This window comes from Rhinopithecus roxellana, chromosome 19 (genome assembly GCF_007565055.1).
Source record: "Rhinopithecus roxellana isolate Shanxi Qingling chromosome 19, ASM756505v1, whole genome shotgun sequence".
Lineage (NCBI taxonomy): Eukaryota > Metazoa > Chordata > Mammalia > Primates > Cercopithecidae > Rhinopithecus > Rhinopithecus roxellana.
Genome location: NC_044567.1, coordinates 71588158 through 71608393, shown reverse-complemented (window position 1 = coordinate 71608393; position 20236 = coordinate 71588158). Strand labels below are relative to the sequence as shown.

At 41.9% G+C, this 20236-nt stretch overlaps 1 protein-coding gene across 4 annotated transcripts in view; it reads left to right on the top strand.

Annotated features, from left to right (window-relative positions):
- Positions 1-20236, top strand: part of STX8 (syntaxin 8) — a 305088-nt gene that overhangs the window by 163675 nt on the left and 121177 nt on the right. For all 4 annotated transcript variants that reach the window (XR_004055028.1, XR_004055029.1, XM_030923464.1 and 1 more), the window contains exon 4: positions 15620-15721. Coding sequence is in view for 2 of the 4 variants with exons in the window: in XM_030923464.1 (XP_030779324.1) it covers positions 15620-15721 (102 nt within the window). In the remaining 2 variants the exon portion in view is untranslated. The remainder of the gene's footprint in view (positions 1-15619; positions 15722-20236) is intronic.

Sequence of the window (20236 nt, the reverse complement as noted above, 5' to 3'; positions counted from 1 at the left end):
CGCCACTGCACTCCAGCCTGGGTGACAGAGCGAGACTCCATCTCAAAAAAATAAAAATTCAAAAATTCAAAAAAAATAGAACTCCTAACTTCAAGTGATCCTACTGCCTTGGGCCCCCAAAGTGTTGGGATCACAGGCGTGAGCCACTGCGCCCGGCCCAGAAGGATTTCATTCAGTGCTCTGTTTCCATGACCTTGTTGCCTGCATTCATGAGATGAGTGAGTGGTCTCTGGCTCCTTATATGGTTATGTCTTTCTCTTATCTGTGAGTATCCACCTTAGCATGGCTAGATTTTGAATCCTTTGATCATGGTCTTTGTCCTCACACCTTTCCGCTCACTGTCTTCTAGTGTTTTGTGTTTCCCAGCAACCGTCTGATGCCAGGTTAATTTTCTTCCTTTGTTGGTAAGCTTCCTTTCTTCCTGCCCACCATTTGAATAGTTGCAGAACTTTGGATTCCAAAATTTGGAGATTTCATGAGATATTTCTAGATCTTTCTAGATTTTTTTTTTTTTTTTTTTTTTTTTTTTTTTTGAGATGGAGTCTCGCTCTGTCTCCCAGGCTGGAGTGCAGTGGCGCGATCTGGGCTCACTGCAAGCTCCGCCTCCCGGGTTCACGCCATTCTCCTGCCTCAGCCTCCCGAGTAGCTGGGACTACAGGCGCCCACTACCACACCTGGCTAATTTTTTGTATTTTTTAGTAGAGACGGGGTTTCACCATGTTGGCTAGGATGGTCTCGATCTCCTGACCTCGTGATACGCCCGCCTCGGCCTCCCAAAGTGCTGGGATTATAGGCGTGAGCCACCGCGCCTGGCCGATCGTTTCCATCAGGGTTGCTCAGTGAGTTTGTTTTATTAATATGAACCCTCAAGTGTTTTATCACTTGAAGGAAAATATTGTTTATTTGGTTATTGTTTTTCCTCCTGTTTTTCTTCCTCTTATTTTTTTCTCTCTCTCTCATTATTTGTCTTCTCTAACCTTTCTCCTGTGACTTCTGGGAGACTACTCAAGCTTATATGCTAACTCTGTTTCCTGGTTTACAATCTGTTTAAATGCCTTCATTGTGATTTTTACTTGGACAATTATGTTTGTATCTGTATGTATTGTTTCTGGTAACCTTCCTTGTTCCTTCATGGTGTCTTCTGTTCTTGTTGCATTGACTTAGTGTGTTTTTAAATCTTGTTTTAAAAGAAGTCAGACATTTTTCAAGGTTTCTTCTCTTTTTTGGGCGGGGGTGGGGGGAAGGATTTTCACTCTTAGACTGGAGTGAAGTGGTGCAACCTGGGCTCACTGCAACTTCCACCCCCGGGTTCAAGCAATTTTCCTAACTCAGCCTCCCAAGTAGCTGGGATTATAGGCTCCTATCACCAGGCCTGGCTAATTTTTCTATTTTTAGTAGAGACAGGGTTTTGCTATCTTGGCCAGGCTGGTGTCGAACTCCTGACCTCAGGTGATCCACCCTTCTTGGCCTCCCAAAGTGCTAGGATTACAGGTATAAGCCACCAAAACCAGCCAGTTTATTCTTTTTTTTAAAGAAATTTTATTTTCTAAGGCACAAGGTGAAAGGGAAAGAGAACCTTCTTTTGAAAACTACTAAGATGTTCCTTCATTCTGAGCTGTTTCTTTCTTTCTTTTTTTTTTTTTTTTGTTTGTTTGTCTGTTTTTGAGATGGAATCTTGCTCTGTTGTACAGGCTGGAGTGCAATAGTGCGATCTTGGCTCACTGCAACCTCTGCCTCCCAGGTTCAAGTGATTCTCCTGCCTCAGCCTCCCAAGTAGCTGGAACTACAGGCGCCTGCCACCACGCCCGGCTATTTTTTTTTTTTTTTTTTTTAGTAGAGACAGGGTTTCACTATGTTGACCAGGCTGTTCTCAAACTCCCGACCTCGTGATCCACCTGCCATGGCCTCTCAAAGTTCTAGGATTACAGGTGTGAACCACAGTACCCACCCTGTGTTACACATTTTGTTTTGTTTTGTTTTGTTTTGTTTTTGAGACGGAGTTTCGCTCTTGCTGCCCAGACTGTAGTGCAATGGCGTGATCTCAGCTCACTGCAACCTCCGCCTCCTGGGTTCAAGTGATTCTCCTGTCTCAGCCTCCTGAGTAGCTGGGATTACAGGCGCCTGCCACCACGCCCAGGTAATTTTTGTATTTTTAGTAGACACAGGGTTTCATCAGATTGGTCAGGCTGGTCTTCAACTCCTGACCTCAGGTGATGCGCCCACCTCAGCCTCCCAAAGTGCTGGGATTACAGGCATGAGCCACTGCGTCCAGCCTCCTGTTACATATTTTTAAGCCCAGATGAAGGACCTTGGTTTATGGTCAGGAGGAAGAGGGAAAGGAGCCTGTGCTTTTTGCCTAACCTGGCCCATCTGGCTGTGTATAAGGTGTGAGCAGGTTGGCCAAGGGGAATTTCTCCCAGGCAAAGAGCTTTCACTGTGTCCCCAAAGCCTGGGTGGTTCCCAGAGGCTCCACTTTGATCTGCTGGAGTTCCTTGCAACTCCCTGCCATAGGGTGCCATAGGCAAGGTATTACTCTTTCTTTACCAAGTCATAGATTGGTTTGTCCTTGTGTCCCTGTTCTCTGGAATGTATCTTTTCCTCGTGTACAGTATTATTAGAGGTCACCACCACCCCCCGTTTTTGGTTTCCATTGATAAATTTGAGTATGATATCAATTATAGGGATCAGAGGGAATTAAACTATTACCCTCAAGAAAAACTCTTTCTTCACTATAGTTTTTTTTAACATTTGTCTTCAAATATTATTAAGAACACAAGTGGCCAGGCACGATGGCTCCAGCCTGTAATCCCAGCACTTTGGGAGGCCGAGACGGGCAGATCACGAGGTCAGGAGATCGAGACCATCCTGGCTAACACGGTGAAACCCCGTCTCTACTAAAAACTACAAAAAACTAGCCGGGCGAGGTGGCGGGCACCTGTAGTCCCAGCTACCTGGGAGGCTGAGGCAGGAGAATGGCGTTAACCCGGGAGGCGGAGCTTGCAGTGAGCTGAGATCCGGCCATAGCACTCCAGCCTGGGTGACAGAGCGAGACTCCGTCTCAAAAAAAAAAAAAAAAAAAAAAAAAAAGCAAAAGGCATAATAATATAATGACTTTACTGCTGCCATTATGAGTCCATTATAGTATAAAAAGACACCAAATTCATCTGAAAATATATAGCAAACACTCTCCCTTTGTATAGAATGTATTGAGGCTGTAATTGAGAGTAGAAAAATGATGAAGTTTTATTGGAGTCAGGTATTCTGACACCATATAATATTTCTTAATCCTTGTGATTCTGTCATTTTTCTGGTATACTTTACGTTGTTCCATTTTGTCCATTCTGTCCTGGAATGGCACTCAGTATCTCAAATTAACATGTGATTGAAATATAAGCTCCTGCATGAAACCAAATGCAAGTACTGACCAGGAAGCAAGATACCAGTTTCTCTTTGGAGGCTCTGTTGTCAGGAATCTGAACTTGTCAGCTGGTTGTTTCACAACCTATACTCTGAAACCTGTATTTAATTTGCTCTCAATAGACTGTGGTTAGGGGAATTCCTACCTTGGTAGTGCGTGGTCTGCAGAGTGGGAATTTCTCAAGGCTCTCTGGCCTAGGAAATCTTGCGAGGTCATCATAACTGACAGGTGGAATGCATCCCGTCAAACCAACAGTGGCACTATAAGTCTATTAAAAAATAGACTTGGCAATCTGTTTCAAAGTTTATGAGGCAGTCATAATCACACTTTGTTAAGGAAATGATTAAAAAGAACACAATGATAATGGAGGAAAGAATTTATAGACTCATTATTTAGAAATATAGAAACCTAAGTGGCCGGGCGCAGTGGCTCACGCCTGTAATCCCAGCACTTTGGGAGGCCGAGGCGGGCGGATCATGAGGTCAGGAGATCGAGACCATCCTGGCTAACACGGTGAAACCCCGTCTCTACTAAAAATACAAAAAAAATTAGCTGAGCATAGTGGCTAACGCCTGTAGTCCCAGCTATTCGGGAGACTGAGGCAGGAGAATGGTGTGAGCCTGGGAGGCAGAGCTTGCGGTGACCCAAGATCGCGCCAGTGCACTCCAGCCTGGGCGACAGAGCGAGATTCCGTCTCAAAAAAAAAAAAAAGAAACATTCTAAGTATCCAACAATGGGCTATTAATTAAGGAATGGTTATTTTATGGAATCAATATTTTGTAACTATTAGAAACGATAACTGAAGACTGTAGCTACATGAAAGAATACAAATGATATCATTTGATGGGGGAGACTTATATATTGCAATTAAATGAAAATGTATGGTGTTTTTTTTATGGTGTTTTTTTAAGTTATAAAAATTATTTAATTTTAACTCCATTTAACTCCAGCCTGGGCGACAGAGCGAGACTCCCTCTCAAAAAAAAAAAAAAAAAAAAAAAAAAAAAAGCCCACTTTTACATATGCTACTATATAAAAACTCAGCTGTGTTCAGTGCTGAGACAAAGACTGAAGCAATATGTCCAAGTCCTCCCATCACATTTTAGGAAGAATGCTATGCCCAGAGCATCAGGATATCACAAGATCTGGAAATCACTTCCTGTGAGGATTTGCTCAAGTTTGGATCTGAGTATCTTTAACCTAGAGGAGAAGACCAAGGAGATACACGAGGAAAATTATGAAGGAAAGAACACTGATTCTGTGTTGGTCTAGAAATACTTAACGGGCACCTGAAATTTCAGCTACTTGAGAGGCCGAGGCAGGAGACTTGCTTCAACCAGGGAGGCAGAGGTTGCAGTGAGCCGAGATCATGTCACTGCACTCCAGCCTGGGCATCAAGGGTGAAACTCTGTCTCAAAACAAAAAAAAAAGAAGAAGGAAAAGAAATACCTAAGGTAGAAATTGAGAGCAGGCAGAATTTTAGCTCAGAATAAAGGACTTTATAATTAACAGAATCACCCTGTAACTGAGCCATGGAACTGATTTTCTCATGAGTTTCCATGTTACCAGTCTCTGGGAGTGTTCAGTGAAAGATTAACCATTCCACTGCCAGGGATGTTCCAAGAGGGGAAGGAACTACAAGGTGATTGCACGACTCTTGCAGATCTGAAATTTTGTTACTCTAAGGCATTTGTTTTGTCTTGCCTGCCTGGCTCCCTCCCTCCCTGCTTCCCTCCCTCCTTACTTCCCTTCATCCCTTCTGTGTGTTTTGACAGCTGTACCCATTTGCATGAATTTCTATGACCTTTAGAACATTTCCATCATCCCAGAAAGTTTCTTCATGCCCCTTTCTAGTCAAGCACACCAGAGGCACTTTCTGATGTCTATTTTGTAGGCTAGGTTTATCCTTATATTTCTTTTTTTTTTTTCTTTTTGAGATGGAGTCTCGCTCTATCACCCAGGCTGGAGTGCAGTGGCATGATCTCAGCTTACTGCAAGCTCCGCCTCCTGGGTTCAAGTGATTCTCCTGCCTCAGCCTCCAGAGTAGCTGGGACTACAGGCGCCCACCACTGTGCCCAGCTAATTTTTTTTTTCTTTCTTTTTGTATTTTTAGTAGCGACGGGGTTGCACTGTGGTCTCGATCTCCTGACGTCGGGATCTGCCGCCTTGGCCTTCCAAAGTGTTGGGATTACAGGCACTAGCCACCGCACCCAGCCTGTCCTTATATTTCTTATAAATGGAATCATACCAATGAGTTTCTTCACAGAATTGGAAAAAACTGCTTTAAAGTTCATATGGAACCAAAAAAGAGCCCGCATTGCCAAGACAATCCTAAGTCAAAAGGACAAAGCTTGAGGTGTCACGCTACCTGACTTCAAACTATACTACAAGGCTACAGTAACCAAAACAGCATGGTACTGGTACCAAAACAGAGATATAGACCAATGGAACAGAACAGAGTCCTCAGAAATAATACCGCACATCTACAGCCATCTGATCTTTGACAAACCTGAGAGAAACAAGAAATGGGGAAAGGATTCCCTATTCAATAAATGGTGCTGGGAAAATTGGCTAGCCATAAGTAGAAAGCTGAAACTGGATCCTTTCCTTACCCCTTATACGAAGATTAATTCAAGATGGATTAGAGACTTAAATGTTAGACCTAATACCATAAAAACCCTAGAAGAAAATCCAGGTAGTACCATTCAGGACATAGGCATGGGCAAGGACTTCATGTCCAAAACACCAAAAGCAACGGCAGCAAAAGCCAAAATTGACAAATGGGATCTAATTAAACTAAAGAGCTTCTGCACAGCAAAAGAAACTACCATCAGAGTGAACAGGCAACCCACAGAATGGGAGAAAATTTTTGCAACCTACTCATCTGACAAAGGGCTTATATCCAGAATCTACAAAGAACTCAAACAAATATACAAGAAAAAAACAACCCCATCAAAAAGTGGGGAAAGGATATGAACAGACATTTCTTAAAAGAAGACATTCATACAGCCAACAGACACATGAAAAAATGCTCATCCTCACTCGCCATCAGAGAAATGCAAATCAAAACCACAATGAGATACCATCTCACACCAGTTAGAATGGCAATCATTAAGAAGTCAGGAAACAACAGGTGTTGGAGAGGATGTGGAGAAATAGGAACACTTTTACACTGTTGGTGGGATTGTAAACTAGTTCAACCATTATGGAAAACAGTATGGCAATTCCTCAAGGATCTAGAACTAAATGTACCATATGACCCAGCCATCCCACTATTGGGTATATACCCAAAGGATTATAAATTATTCTACTACAAAGACACATGCACACGTATGTTTATTGTGGCACTATTCACAATAGCAAAGACTTGGAATCAACCCAAATGTCCATCTGTGACAGACTGGATTAAGAAAATGTGGCACATATACACCATGGAATACTATGCAGCCATAAAAAAGGATGAGTTTGCGTCCTTTGTAGGGACATGGATGCAGCTGGAAACCATCATTCTTAGCAAACTATCACAAGAAGAGAAAACCAAACACCGCATGTTCTCACTCATAGGTGGGAACTGAACAATGAGATCACTTGGACTCGGGAAGGGGAACATCACACACTGGGGCCTATCATGGGGAGGGGGGAGGAGGGAGGGATTGCATTGGGGAGTTATACATGATATAAATGATGAATTGATGGGTGCTGACGAGTTGATGGGTGCAGCACACCAACATGGCATAAGTATACATATGTAACAAACCTGCACGTTATGCACACGTACCCTAGAACTTAAAGTATAATAAAAAAATTAAAAAAATAAAAATAAAAATAAAAGATAAAAATAAAAAAAAATAAATGGAATCATAAAGCGTATAATGATTTTCATTTTCTTATTTTTAGCCAACAAAACTCTTTTTGAGATTTGGACAGTTGTGGCATGCATGAGTGGCTCATGCTTTCTGTTGCGGAATAGTATTCCATTTAACAGATACACCCCAATTCGCTTTCCCATTCTCCTAATGATGGATATGTGGCTTGTTTCTAGTTTGGGGCCCTCATAAATAAGGTTGCAGTGTATATTTTTGTACAGGTTTTTTTTTTTTTTTTTGAGAAATAGGCTTTTATTTCTGGTTGGTAAATGGGAGTGAGCTGGGCACGGTGGCTCACGCCTGTAATCCCGGCACTCTGAGAGGTCGAGGCAGGTGGATCACCTGAGGTCAGGAGTTCAAGACCAGCTTGGCCAACATGGTAAAATCCTGTCTCTACTAAAAATACAAAAATTAGACGAGCGCAGTGGCGTGTGTCTGTAATCCCAGCTGCTCGGGAGGGTGAGGCTGGAGAATCGCTTGAACTCTTCCGAGTGGAAGCGGAGGTTGCAGTGAACGGAGATCGCGCCACTGCACTCCAGCTCCAGGGCAATAGAGCAAGACGCCACCTCCAAAAAAAAAAAACAAAAAACAAAACAAAAAAAAAACAACCTAGGTGTGAAGTTTCTGGGTAAGATGGTTGATATATGGTTAACTTGATGAGAACTGACAAACGCTTGTACAGCACCCTTTGTGCCATATTTCCCCCCAGCCATTAGTATTGTAAGTCTTTATTTTGCACTCTGTCGTGAGTGTGAAACAGTATCTTATTGTGGTTGAAATTTGCATTTCCCTAATGACTAACAATATTTGAGCTGTTTTTCATGTGTCTTATGTGCCATTTGTGTATCTTCTTCTGTAAAAGATCTGTTCAGATCTTTGGGCTATTTTAAAATTAGCTTTTCTTTATTGTTAATATGTAGGAGATCTTTATATATTCCAGATACGAATTCTATGTCGGCTCTATGTTCTACAAATATTTTCTACCATTCTGTGGCTTATTTCTTAATTTTTGTAATAGTATCTTTAGATGAGCAGAAAATTCCTCTTGATAGAGAATGAGGCATGGATCACAAAAATGCCCTCTTTTACGAACGCTACTATATATAAACAGCTGTGTTCAGTGCTGATGAGACAAAGACTGAAGTGCTGTGTCCAAGTCCTCCCATCACATTTTTGGAAGAATACTATGCCCAGAGCATGAGGATGTCACAAGATCTGGAAATCACTGCCTTTGAGGATTTGCTAAATCAGATTGACCAACTTGTTTTCTTTTGTGGATAGTCTTTTTATGTCCTGTCCAAGAAATTTTTGCCTACCTACTCCAGGCTATGAAAATTTTCTATTTTTTTCTTTTAGAAGCCTTACAATTCTAGGTTTTACAGTTAAGTCTGTGAACCATCACAACTTTTTTTTTTTTTTTCGGCATAGAGAGAAGAAAGGGTTGAGGTGTTTTTTATTTCCTCATACATATATCCAGTTTTTCCAGCACCATTTGTTGAAAAGACTTTTCTTTCCGTATTTGATTGACTATGTTGTTGATACCTTTGTTGAGAATTGAGCGCTCACGTGTGCAGGTGGGCGTGCACACACACACGCACACACACACACATGCACACACACAAGTCTATCTGGACTCTCTGTTTTGTTCCATCGATGTGTTTGTCTGTCCTTATTCTAATATCAGACTGTCTTTGATTAGTATATATTTATAATAAATGGTGAATTTTGGTAACATAATACCTCCAACTTTTTCTTTTCTTTTCTTTTCTTTTTTTTTTTTTGAGACGGAGTCTTGCTCTGTCCCCAGGCTGGAGTGCAATGGTGCAATCTCGGCTCACTGCAACCTCTGCCTCCCAGATTTACACCATTCTTCTGCCTCAGCCTCCCAAGTAGGTGAGATCACAGGCACCCACCACCACGTTCAGCTAATTTTTTGTATTTTCAGTAGAGACGGGGTTTCGCCGTGTTAGCCAGGATGGTCTCCATCTCCTGACCTCATGATCCGCCCGCCTCAGCCTCCTAAAGTGCTGGGATTACAGGCGTGAGCCACCGTGCCTGGACTGTTTTTCTTTGTTAGGATTATTTTGGCTATTCTAAATAATTTTCTTTGTGAAGTTTAGAATTGGCTTGCAGGTTTCATTTTAAAAGCCCGCTAGAATTTTGATTAGGATTGCATTCAATCTATAAAATTCTGTATAATATCTGTCAATTGAAAAAAAATGAACCAATGTCTTTAAAATATTGTGTTCTCTCTTACAAATGACCAACCAATATGAAAAAAAATAAATAAATGAGGGTGAGGATATGTAGAGAGAAAAAGGAACTCTTATATACTGTCGGTGGGAATGTGAGCTAGTACAGCTATTATGGAGAACAGCGTGGGGGTTCCTCAGAAAACTACAGATAGAACTACCATATGGGCCAGGCCAGTTCTCCTTTTCTTAGGCCTTCTTTCATTTCTCCCAGCAATGTCTTATAGTTTTTATTATAGACGTCTTACACATCTTCAGTTAGATTTATTTCTAAGTATGTAATATGGCTTTTGATGCCATTGTAATGGATTTTTTACTTTTATTTTTTCTGCATTGTTTATCACTGGTACATAGAAATATATTGCCTTTGACTATTGACTTTGTACGTACAAATTTATTAGATTTACTTACTAGTTCTTGTAGTTTTTAAATAGACTTTATTGTTTTCTGGATGTACAATCATGTCATCTGCAAATGCAGCTTTACAGCTCCCTTTCATACCTTTTTGCTTTCTTTTCCCCCCGCCTTATTGAACAATGTGGGAGTTCTAATAAAATGTTCAACAGATGCTGTCGGAGCAGACGTCCTTGCCTTATTCCTGATCTTAGAGAAAAAATGTTCCGTGTTTCACCTTTAAGTATGATGTTAGCGCTGAGTGTTTTTAAATAGATGTCCTTCCGTAGGCCGAGGAAGTTCCCTTTCATTTCTATTGTGCTGAGAATTTGTATCATGGATGGACGCTGAATTTCGTCATATCCTTTTTTTTGCATTTATTGAGATGATCGTACTATTATCTGCTTGAGTCTGATCATTGATTTTACATCTTTCTTCTTTACTAATATATGCATTTAGAGCAATAAATTTCTCCCTAAGCACCGCTTTAGTAGCATCCCAAAAACTTTTGTGCTACGTTGTTGTCTTGTTCTATTCAAGCTGCTATAATAAAATGCCATCAACTGGATGACTTATAAACAACAGAAATTATCACCGTTATGGAGGCTGGGAAGTCAAGATCAAGGTGCCTACAGATCTGGTGTCTGGTGAGGGTCTGTTTCCTGGTTCTCATAGACAGCTGTCTTCGTTGTAACTTCACATGGTGGAAGAAATGAGGGAGATCTCTAGGAACTCTTTTATAAGGTCATAAATCTCATGCATGGAACGGGATTCATTCATTCATGCAGGCTTTACTCTCCTCACCATTCACCTCCCAAAGGCCCCACATCCAAGTATCATCACACTGGTGATGAGGCTTCAACGTAATTTTGAAGGCACACAAACATCCAGTCTACAGCAGCTGTCCTTCGTACTCATTTCAGTATATTTTCTGCTTTCTCTTGTGATTTCATCTTTGCCCTGTGGGGAAATCGGAGTTGTTTTCCTTAATTTTCAAATAATGACAGAATTTCCCATTTTTGATATGTGTCCTTTCATCATGATGAGAAGTTCCTTTTTATATCTAATAATACTCCTTTTCTAGAAGTCTGTCTGGTCTGATATTAATATAGCTTTGCCAACTTTCTCATACAAACACTGTGCCTTATAGTGAGTTCCATAGCAAACTATATAGTTGTGTCATCTTTTTAAAAGAATCTTTCTGGGGGAGGGATAGCGTTAGGAGAAATACCTAAAGTAAGTGACGAGTTGTTGATGCATGCAGCAAACCGACATGGCCCATGTATACCTACGTAACAAACCTGCACGTTGTGCACATGTACCTAGAACTTGAAGTATAATTTAAAAAAGAAAAAGCCAGGCGCGGTGGCTCACGCCTATAATCCTGGCACTTTGGGAGGCCGAGGTGGGCGGATCACGAGGTCAGCAGATCGAGACCATCCTGGCTAACACGGTGAAACCCTGTCTCTACTAAAAAAGACAAAAAAATTAACAGGGCCTGGTGGCGGTTGCCTGTAGTCCCAGCTACTTGGGAGGCTGAGGCAGGAGAATGGCGTGAACCCGGGAGGCAGAGCTTGCAGTGAGCCGAGATCGCGCCACTGCACTCCAGCCTGGGCAACAGAGCAAGACTCTGTCTCAAAAAAAAAAAAAAAAGCTTGCTTGATAGCCTTTGTTTTTTAATTGAAAAGTTTAGTCTGTTTACATTAATGCAACTATTGATACAGTTGAATTTAAGCATGCCAGATAGATATTGTATTTCTGTTCTTTTTGTCCCGTCTATCCTTTGTTCCTCTTTACCCCTTTCCTGAATCATACATTTTTAGTATTTAATTTTATTTCTTCTGTTAATTTTTATTTTAAAACTATACCTCTTGGTAGGGCATGTGTGTGTGTGTGTGTGTGTGTGTGTGTGTGTGTGTTTTCTTTTTTAAGTTATTGCTTTAGAGCTGAGTTGTTCGATACATGTGGCTATTTAAATTTTAATTCATTGAAATATGAGAGAATTAAAATATGCTCTGAGTATTGTATGGAAAATGAATTAAAATGAATCAGGACTAAAAACAGAGATAAGTTAGGACATTGTTTGTTTGTTTTTTTCCCCAAGATAGAGTCTTGCTCTCTTGCCCAGGCTGGAGTATGGTAGTATGATCTCAGCTCACTGCAACCTCCACCTCCTGGGTTCAAGCAATTCTCCTGCCTCCGCCTGCCAAATGTCTGGAATTACAGGCGTGCACCACCATGCCTGGCTAATTTTTGTATTTTTAGTAGAGACAGAGTTTCACCATGTTGGCCAGGCTGGTCTCAAACTCCTGACCTTGTGATCTGCCCACCTCAGCCTCCCACAGTGCTGGGATTACAGGCATGACCCACCAGCCCATTCATTGTCTTTACCTTTTCCTATTTGTTTTATCTTGCTGTATACAAGGCATTCTCCCAGGTGTGGGAGGTATAAGGACGAATAAAAATTAGTTTATATCATAATCTTCCTGTTAAAGACATGTAAACAAATCGGTGGAATGTAACTATAGGGTCTATAAGTAAGAGGTTTGTAGGAAGTGCTGCAGGAGACAAGAAGCAGGAGCGCCCAACTCCTTTGTGCCTTTCAGATACGATTCTTTCTGCATGGGTTGCCTTTTTCCTGCTTTTCCACCCATGTAGCTTTCAGAATTCAGCTCACACATCATTCTGGAAACTTTATTTGATTTCCTTGTTTGCTTTACTTAATGCTTTAAGAAAAATGGTGACTGGTATTGAACAACATGTCTCCAAAGCAGTCACTATAAAAACAGGAAGGAGGGAGAAAGAGGGAGGGGGAAAAAAAAGAAAAATATAATAGTCATACATTCCTTGACAGGGATATGTTCTGAGAAATGTGTCGTTACGTAGTTATATCATTGTGCGACCATCATGGAGGGTACTCACACAACACTAGATGGTAAAGCCTGCTACACACCTAGACTGTATGTATGGTATGACCTATTGCCCGTAGGCTAAAAACCTGTACAGCATGTTATTGCATGTAAGCAGTTGTAACAAGATGGTAAATATGGCCAGGCGCAGTGGCTTATGCCTGTAATCCCAGCCCTTTGGGAAGCCGAGGTGGGTAGATCATTTGAGGTCAGGAGTTCGAGACCAGCCTGGCCAACATGATGAAACCCCATCTCTATTAAAAATACAAAAATACAAAAATTATGAGTCGTGCGCACCTGTAATCCCAGCTACTTGGAAGGCTGATGCAGGAGAATCGCTTGAACTTGAGAGGCAGAGGTTGTGGTGAGCCAGTATCACGCCACTCTACTCCCACCTGGGCAACAAGAGTGAGACTCCATCTCAAAAAAAAAAAAAAAAAATCTATATCCAAACATAGAAAAGATACACTAAAAATATGGTATTATAACATCATAATACTGTACCACTTATGGTACCAATGTCATAGATGTGGTCCATCATTGACTGAAACGTCATTATGTGGCACATGACTATATATGCTCACTGTAAGAAATTCAGGCCAGGCACAGTGGCTCGTGGTTGTGATCCTAACACTTTGAGAGGCTGATGCAAGAGGATCTCTTGAAGCCAGGAGTTTGAGACCAGCATGGGTGATGTAGCAGGGCCTCATCTCTACACAACATTTAAACAGTTACCTGGGAGTCGCGGCACATGCTTACAGTCTCAGCTACTCAGGAGGTTGAGATGGGAGGATTGCTAGAACCTTGAAGACTGCAGTGAACTATCACGGTACCCTGTATCCTGTCTAGGTAACAAAGCAAGACCCTGTCTCTTAAAAAAAAAAACAGAAAGAAAGAAATTCGTGCAACACAGAAAAATGCGAGGAAGAAGGCAGCAGTCACACAGCATCCTACCATCTAGAAATAATCATTATTAGCATTAAATTAATATTATTCACATATATCCCTATAGATTTGTAAATATAAAAAGATGGATACAAATAATTTTACATAAGATCGTACTATATATGCTATTTTAAATGCTGTGAAGGGCTCAATTTCACTTCAAAAGATTAGGGTTAAAAGGCCAGGCGCGGTGGCTCAAGCCTGTAATCCCAGCACTTTGGGAGGCCGAGACGGGCGGATCACGAGGTCAGGAGATCGAGACCATCATGGCTAACACTGTGAAACCCCGTCTCTACTAAAAAAAAATACAAAAAACTAGCCGGGCGAGGTGGCGGGTGCCTGTAGTCCCAGCTACTCTGGAGGCTGAGGCAGGAGAATGGCGTAAACCCGGGAGGTGGAGCTTGCAGTGAGCTGAGATCCGGCCACTGCACTCCAGCCCGGGCGACAGAGCGAGACTCCGTCTCAAAAAAAAAAAAAGATTAGGGTTAAAAAAGAAATTTCACATCAAGGATTCTTTTTCTTTTCTTTTCTTTTCTTTTTTTTTTTTTGTTTTTTTGAGACTGAGTCTCTGTCACCCAAACTGGAGTGCAGTGGTGCGATCTCAGCTCACTGCAACCTCCACCTCCCGGGATCAAGCAAGTCTCCTGCCTCAGCCTCCCTAGTAGCTAGGATTACAGGCGTGCACCACCATATGACTGGCTAATTTTGTGTTTTTAGTAGAGACGGTTTCACCATGTTGGTCAGGCTGGTCTCGAACTCCCAACCTCAGGTGATCCACCTGCCTCGGCCTCCCAAAGTGCTGGGATTATAGGTGTGAGTCACTACACCCAGCCCACATCAAGGATTCTTTACAAGAGATAGTAATTACTAAAAGATCCCTCAAGCTTAACAAAAAACATTCACGTTTTGGTGATTTTAAAAGGCTACACATTTCTGCATGATTAACTTTTCAACTGCTCAATATGCCTCGCTGCGAGAGATGAAGAAATTAGCACTTTCAACTTTTCACCTTCTTTCCCCACTTGCAACCACTGACTAATTTTTCAGCTGGAATTACATTGTTACTGTTGTGACATTTCTGTACCTTTCTGTTATCTAATCCACATTTTGTTTACTCTTAGTTCAGTATTTAAATGGATTCAGTTCTCTCCATCATCTCTTTATTTATCTTTTGATTGGCTTGATGTCTTCATAATGTAGTTTTCTCAAGAAGGGCCCAGGTAGTCCCTGAAGTCTACTATGCTGTCTGTTCCTTTTTTTTTTTTTTTTTTTGTCGCCCAGGCTGGAATGCAGTGGCGGCTCAATGCAACCTCTGCCTCCTGGGTTCAAGCAATTCTCCTGCCTCAGCCTCCCAAGTAGCTGGGATTATAGGTGCATAACACCACACCCGGCTAATTTTTTTATTTTTAGTAGAGAAAGGGTTTCACTTTGTTGGCCAGGCTGGTCTCGAACTCCAGACCTCAGGCAATCCTCCCTCCTCGGCCTCCCAAAGTGCTGGGATTATAGGCATGAGCCACCGCACCCGGCCTGTCTATTCCTTTATACCTGAATGACAGCTTGGCTAGGCATAAATTCGGTGCGTCATGCTTTCTTTCCTCTGAACGTGGCATTTCTCCTGTCTGCTGGAATTGTGTTAAATCAGTTTTCTTCTTTACTACTCTTTTTTTTTTCCTTTTACAATCAGAATCGCCGTTTTCAAAGAATCGACCTGAGTTCTGTGCCTTTTCAATTACTGCACTTGAGATCATTATTGCTAGGAAGAACAACCACAGCTGTGATACTGTGATGTGAACCAGGTGATTTCAGGAATAGTAATCATGTATCTTTCCTTTCTAGAGATAATTGACGACCTTGCCAACCTGGTGGAGAACACTGATGAAAAACTTCGCACAGAAACCAGGCGTGTAAACGTGGTGGACAGAAAGTCAACCTCTTGTGGTAAGAGATAGCTACTTCTTACGGCTCTGTTTCTGTCATAGCTTGTGGATTTACTCTGCTCTGAGTTTCCTGTTTGTCTCATCGCTGCGGGGATTTGGTTGCTCTTCTGATACAGGCAGTGCCATTTGATGCAGTACTGAAATTGCTAAACGAAGGTTAAATCTGGTCAGAATGAAATGAATTGTGTGGAGTTCAGAGGGCGTATCATTCATTTTTTTTTTTTTTTAATTTAAAAGAGTCCTTTCTGTGTGTTTACAGAGATTAATGGTTTGGGAAATTGTGTAACATTACACTGGTTGGCGGGTTTTAAAGGGTATCTCACTTGCTTTTGTGCTGCCTTAAAATAACCACAAGCTTAATGGAGTTCAAATCCTATGTTTCGTGACGGTGTCTTTGTCAAGTCACTTTACCTCTTGATACTTTGTATGTAAAATGGGGATTCATATGCCAAGACAAAAATCTCTTGGAGGGCTTGCTTAAAATACTGATCCTGAGGCTGTCCCCTAGGGATTCTGACTGACTAGATCTAGGGTGGAGTTCAAGAATGTTCGTTATTTAACAAGCGTACCAAGCAGTTCTGCTGCAGATGCTTGTTCCGCAGAAATTCTGATGCAGACTTTGGTGAAGTTTAAATTGTGTATTGCCTGTGCACAGCGCCTTGCCCAAAGGTACATGATGACAAATGATGGGAACAGCAGTAGTAATCGCAGTGATTGTTTTTCGGTGCTTTGTCTCACAAAGGTGCACCAGGTTTATAAAGCTGACATATTTATGAAAGATAGAATCACAGGCCGTGTGCGGTGGCTTAGGAGTTTGAGACCAGCCTGGGCAACATAGCAAGACCTTTGTCTCTGTAAAAAAATTAAAAATTAGGAGTCTGGGCAACATGGCGAGACCCTGCCTCCACTAAAGATACAAAAATAGCCAGACATTGTGGCACACACCGGTAGAAGTCCCAGCTCCTCGGGAGGCTGAAGAGGGAGGATTGCTTGAAGGTTGCAGTGAGCTGAGATTGTGCCACTGCACTCCAGACTGGGTGACAGCGTGAGACCCTGTCTCAAAATTAATTAATTAATTTTAAAAATTAGCCAGGCATGGTGGTATGTGCCTGAAGTATCCCAGTTTAGGAGATAAATTTTAGCATCATACTAGCGTAGATGAATTTTAGCCAGAAATGACAGATAACCCACTCACTACAAACTGTTAATTCTTTGTCTAGAAATGTAATGGCTTTGTGAGGCAGCGCCAAACCCTTGCCCTAAGCATTGCATGCAGATTCCTCTGGAGTCATGCACGTGTGAGCTCAGAAAGCATTGCTGTGTTTCTGGCTCTGTGAGTGTGGACTGGCCATCCCGCTTGAGTAGGTCCTGGCTAAGCCAGTTTTGTAACACTGCGTCAGGAGTATCCCTTGAGCCCAGGAGGTTGAGGCTGCAGTGAGCCATGATCGTGCTACTACTGTACTCCCACCTGAGTGACACAGTGAAACCTTGTGTCTAAAAAAAACCCTAGAGATCTGAACAGATATTTTGCCAAACTTTCAGCCTTTTTTAATACGAAAAATGTGAATCCTCTTGATCTATCCACTTTAGAAGCTCTGGGCAAGGGTCCCTGAGATGTGCAGCTTCAGAAGCATCGCCTTCCCTGGCTGTGTTTGCTCCGTAAGAAAGAAGGCTCGAACAACGGGGTGAGAGAGGGTCAGGCACATAGAGACTCTGGAAGCTCAGAGGTAGTGGAGCCCCACGGGGCCTACTTCAGACCCTTGATCACCACTGTCCTGCCCGACCACCCTGCCCTGTGCTTCTGCTCCTCCATGTGGCTTTATCAATCCTCTCGCATAACTTCTGGCCACAGGGACTTTGTTATCTATGCTGGATCCTGAAGCTTTAAAGATGCGAGAGATGAATTCACTCCCACCTCTCTCTTCTTCTCTGGACCTCAGTTTCCTCATTAGAAGAAAGTGGAGAACTTGGTTGTCAAAATTCAGTTGTATGGACCGTGTAAAGTGTCTAGTGCTGGCCACCTTCCCCAGCTTTCCATACGTATGTGAGAGGTGCCAGAGCATAGTGTCACAAGAGTGGGCTCTAGAGCCTGGCCTCACACCCAGGCTTCACCTCTCACTAGCTGCGTGACCTCAGGAAAGCTCAAACTCCCTTCTGCCATGATTTTCCCATCTTTGAAATGGGAATAATAAAGATATAGACCTCAAAGGATTGTTATGAGAAATTAATGAGTGCGTGTATATAATATATATGTATATATGTATATATTAGGTTGGTGCAAAAGGAAACATGGTTTTTGCCATTACTGCAGCGACTTTGGCACCAACCTAATATATATATCATTTAGAACGATCTTTAGTACATTGTGTGCTGTGAGCAAGTACTGGTATTAGCTCTTGTTACTATACGTCTAAAGCAGGAAGACATATAATGTTATATATGTTGTTTTTGTTCTCAGCAATTATGTTGCTAGTTTGGAATGAATATATTCATAGACATGTTGGTATGTTTTTGTGTTTGCAACATAGTAACTCACATGTCACTCATGAAGTCATAATGAATGCAGAATGTTTCTTACACTGTTGCCAATTTCTAATTTGATGTTATTATCTGGTGTGTAGTATTTTTTACCTAGAAGTGTCATAATGTCATCTGAACTAGACTCTTAAGTGTTTTTTTTTATAGAGAAAAATTTAAGGAATCCTAGAAGTACTAAAATACGTTTTTAAAACTTATGTCTATATTTTAAAATAAGTTAACTATACATTTACCTCATGCCTCATTTGTATATATATTATCTGTCACAGAATTATATGTAATGATTCAGAAGGAAGAAGTTCATCAGTTTAGCAGTGTTAAGTAGATACTGGAAAAGAAATTTCTTTATTTTTTTTTTTTTTTGAGACAGAGTCTCACTCTGTCACCCAGGCTAGAGTGCAGTGGCATGATCTCAGCTCACTGCAACCTCTGCCTCCCGGGTTAAAGCGATTCTCCTGCCTCAGCCTCCACAGTAGCTGGGATTTACAGGCATGTACCACCACACCCGGCTAATTTTGTATTTTTAGTAGAAACAGGGTTTCTCCATGTTAGTTAGGCTGGTCTCGAACTCCCAATCTCAGGTGATCCACCCTCCTCGGCCTCCCAAAGTGCTGCGATTACAGGTGTGAGCCACTGCGCCCAGCCACTTTTTTTTTTTTTTTTTAACACCCCAAACTGAAATTTATCCAAGACAATAACTCCCTATTCCTCCCTCCTTCAGCCCCTGGTATAACTACTTTTCTACTTTGTCTCTGTAAATATGATTATTCTAGGTACCTACTGTAAGTAGGACCATATGTATACTTTTGTATCTGGCTTATTTAGGATAATGTCTTCAAGATTCATCCATCTTGTAGTGTGTATCAGCATTTCAGTCCTTTTGAAGGCTGAATAATATTCCATTTTATGTATATATCACATTTTGTTTATCCATTTGTCAGTGGACACAGGTTCCACTTTTTGGCTATTGTGAATAATGCCACCATAAATGTTGCTGTACAAATAGCCACTCAAGTCTTACCTTTTTTGTGTATATATCCAGAAGTAGAATTGTTGGATAAAATGGTAATTCAGTGTTTAAATGTTTGAGGAACCTTCATATTAGCCTGGCTTGGTTTTGCTTTCAGCCTCTAAACTCTTAAGTACTTTCCAGTGTTTTCTTCTTTTGTTGTTGTTGTTGTTGTTGTTGTTGTTGTTTTTGACACGGAGTCTTGCTCTTGTTGCCCATGCTGGAGTGTAGTGGCGTGATCTCAGCTCACTGCAACCTCTGTCTCCCGGGTTCAAGTGATTCTCCTGCCTCAGCCTCCCGAGTAGCTGGGATTGCAGGCACTCACCACCACGCCCAGCTAATTTTTGTATTTTTATTAGAGACTGGGATTTCTCCATGTTGGTCAGGTTGGTCTTGAACTGCCGACCTCAGGTGATCCCCCCCGCCCCCCGCCCCCCGCCCCCCGCCGCCTCAGTCTCCCAAAGTGCTGGGATTGCAGTCGTGAGCCACCATGCCCGGCCCACTTTCTAGTATTTTCTTTAAGGAAAAAAAAAAAAGTTGTGGACCGGGCACAGTGGCTCATGCCTGTAATCCCAGCACTTTGGGAGGCTGAGGTGGGTGGATCACAAGATCAAGAGTTCGAGACCAGCCTGGCCAACATGGTGAAACGCCGTCTTTACTAAGAATACAAAAATTAGCCGGGTATGATTGGTGCATGCCTGTAGTCCCAACTACTCAGGAGGCTGAGGCAGGAGAATCGCTTGAACCCAGGAGGCGGAAGTTGCAGTGAGCCGAGATCGCGCTACTGCACTCCAGCCTGGGCGACAGAGCAAGATTCCATCTTGGAAAAATAAATAAATTTAAAAAAATAAAAAAATATATTTTTTTAAACTGATAAAGGCAGAGACTTCTGTAGCCTGAGAGGGGCAGGCAGGTAGGATGGAAATTAAGTCCCTGGGCACCCACTCTAATTAGGAAAATGTAATGGGA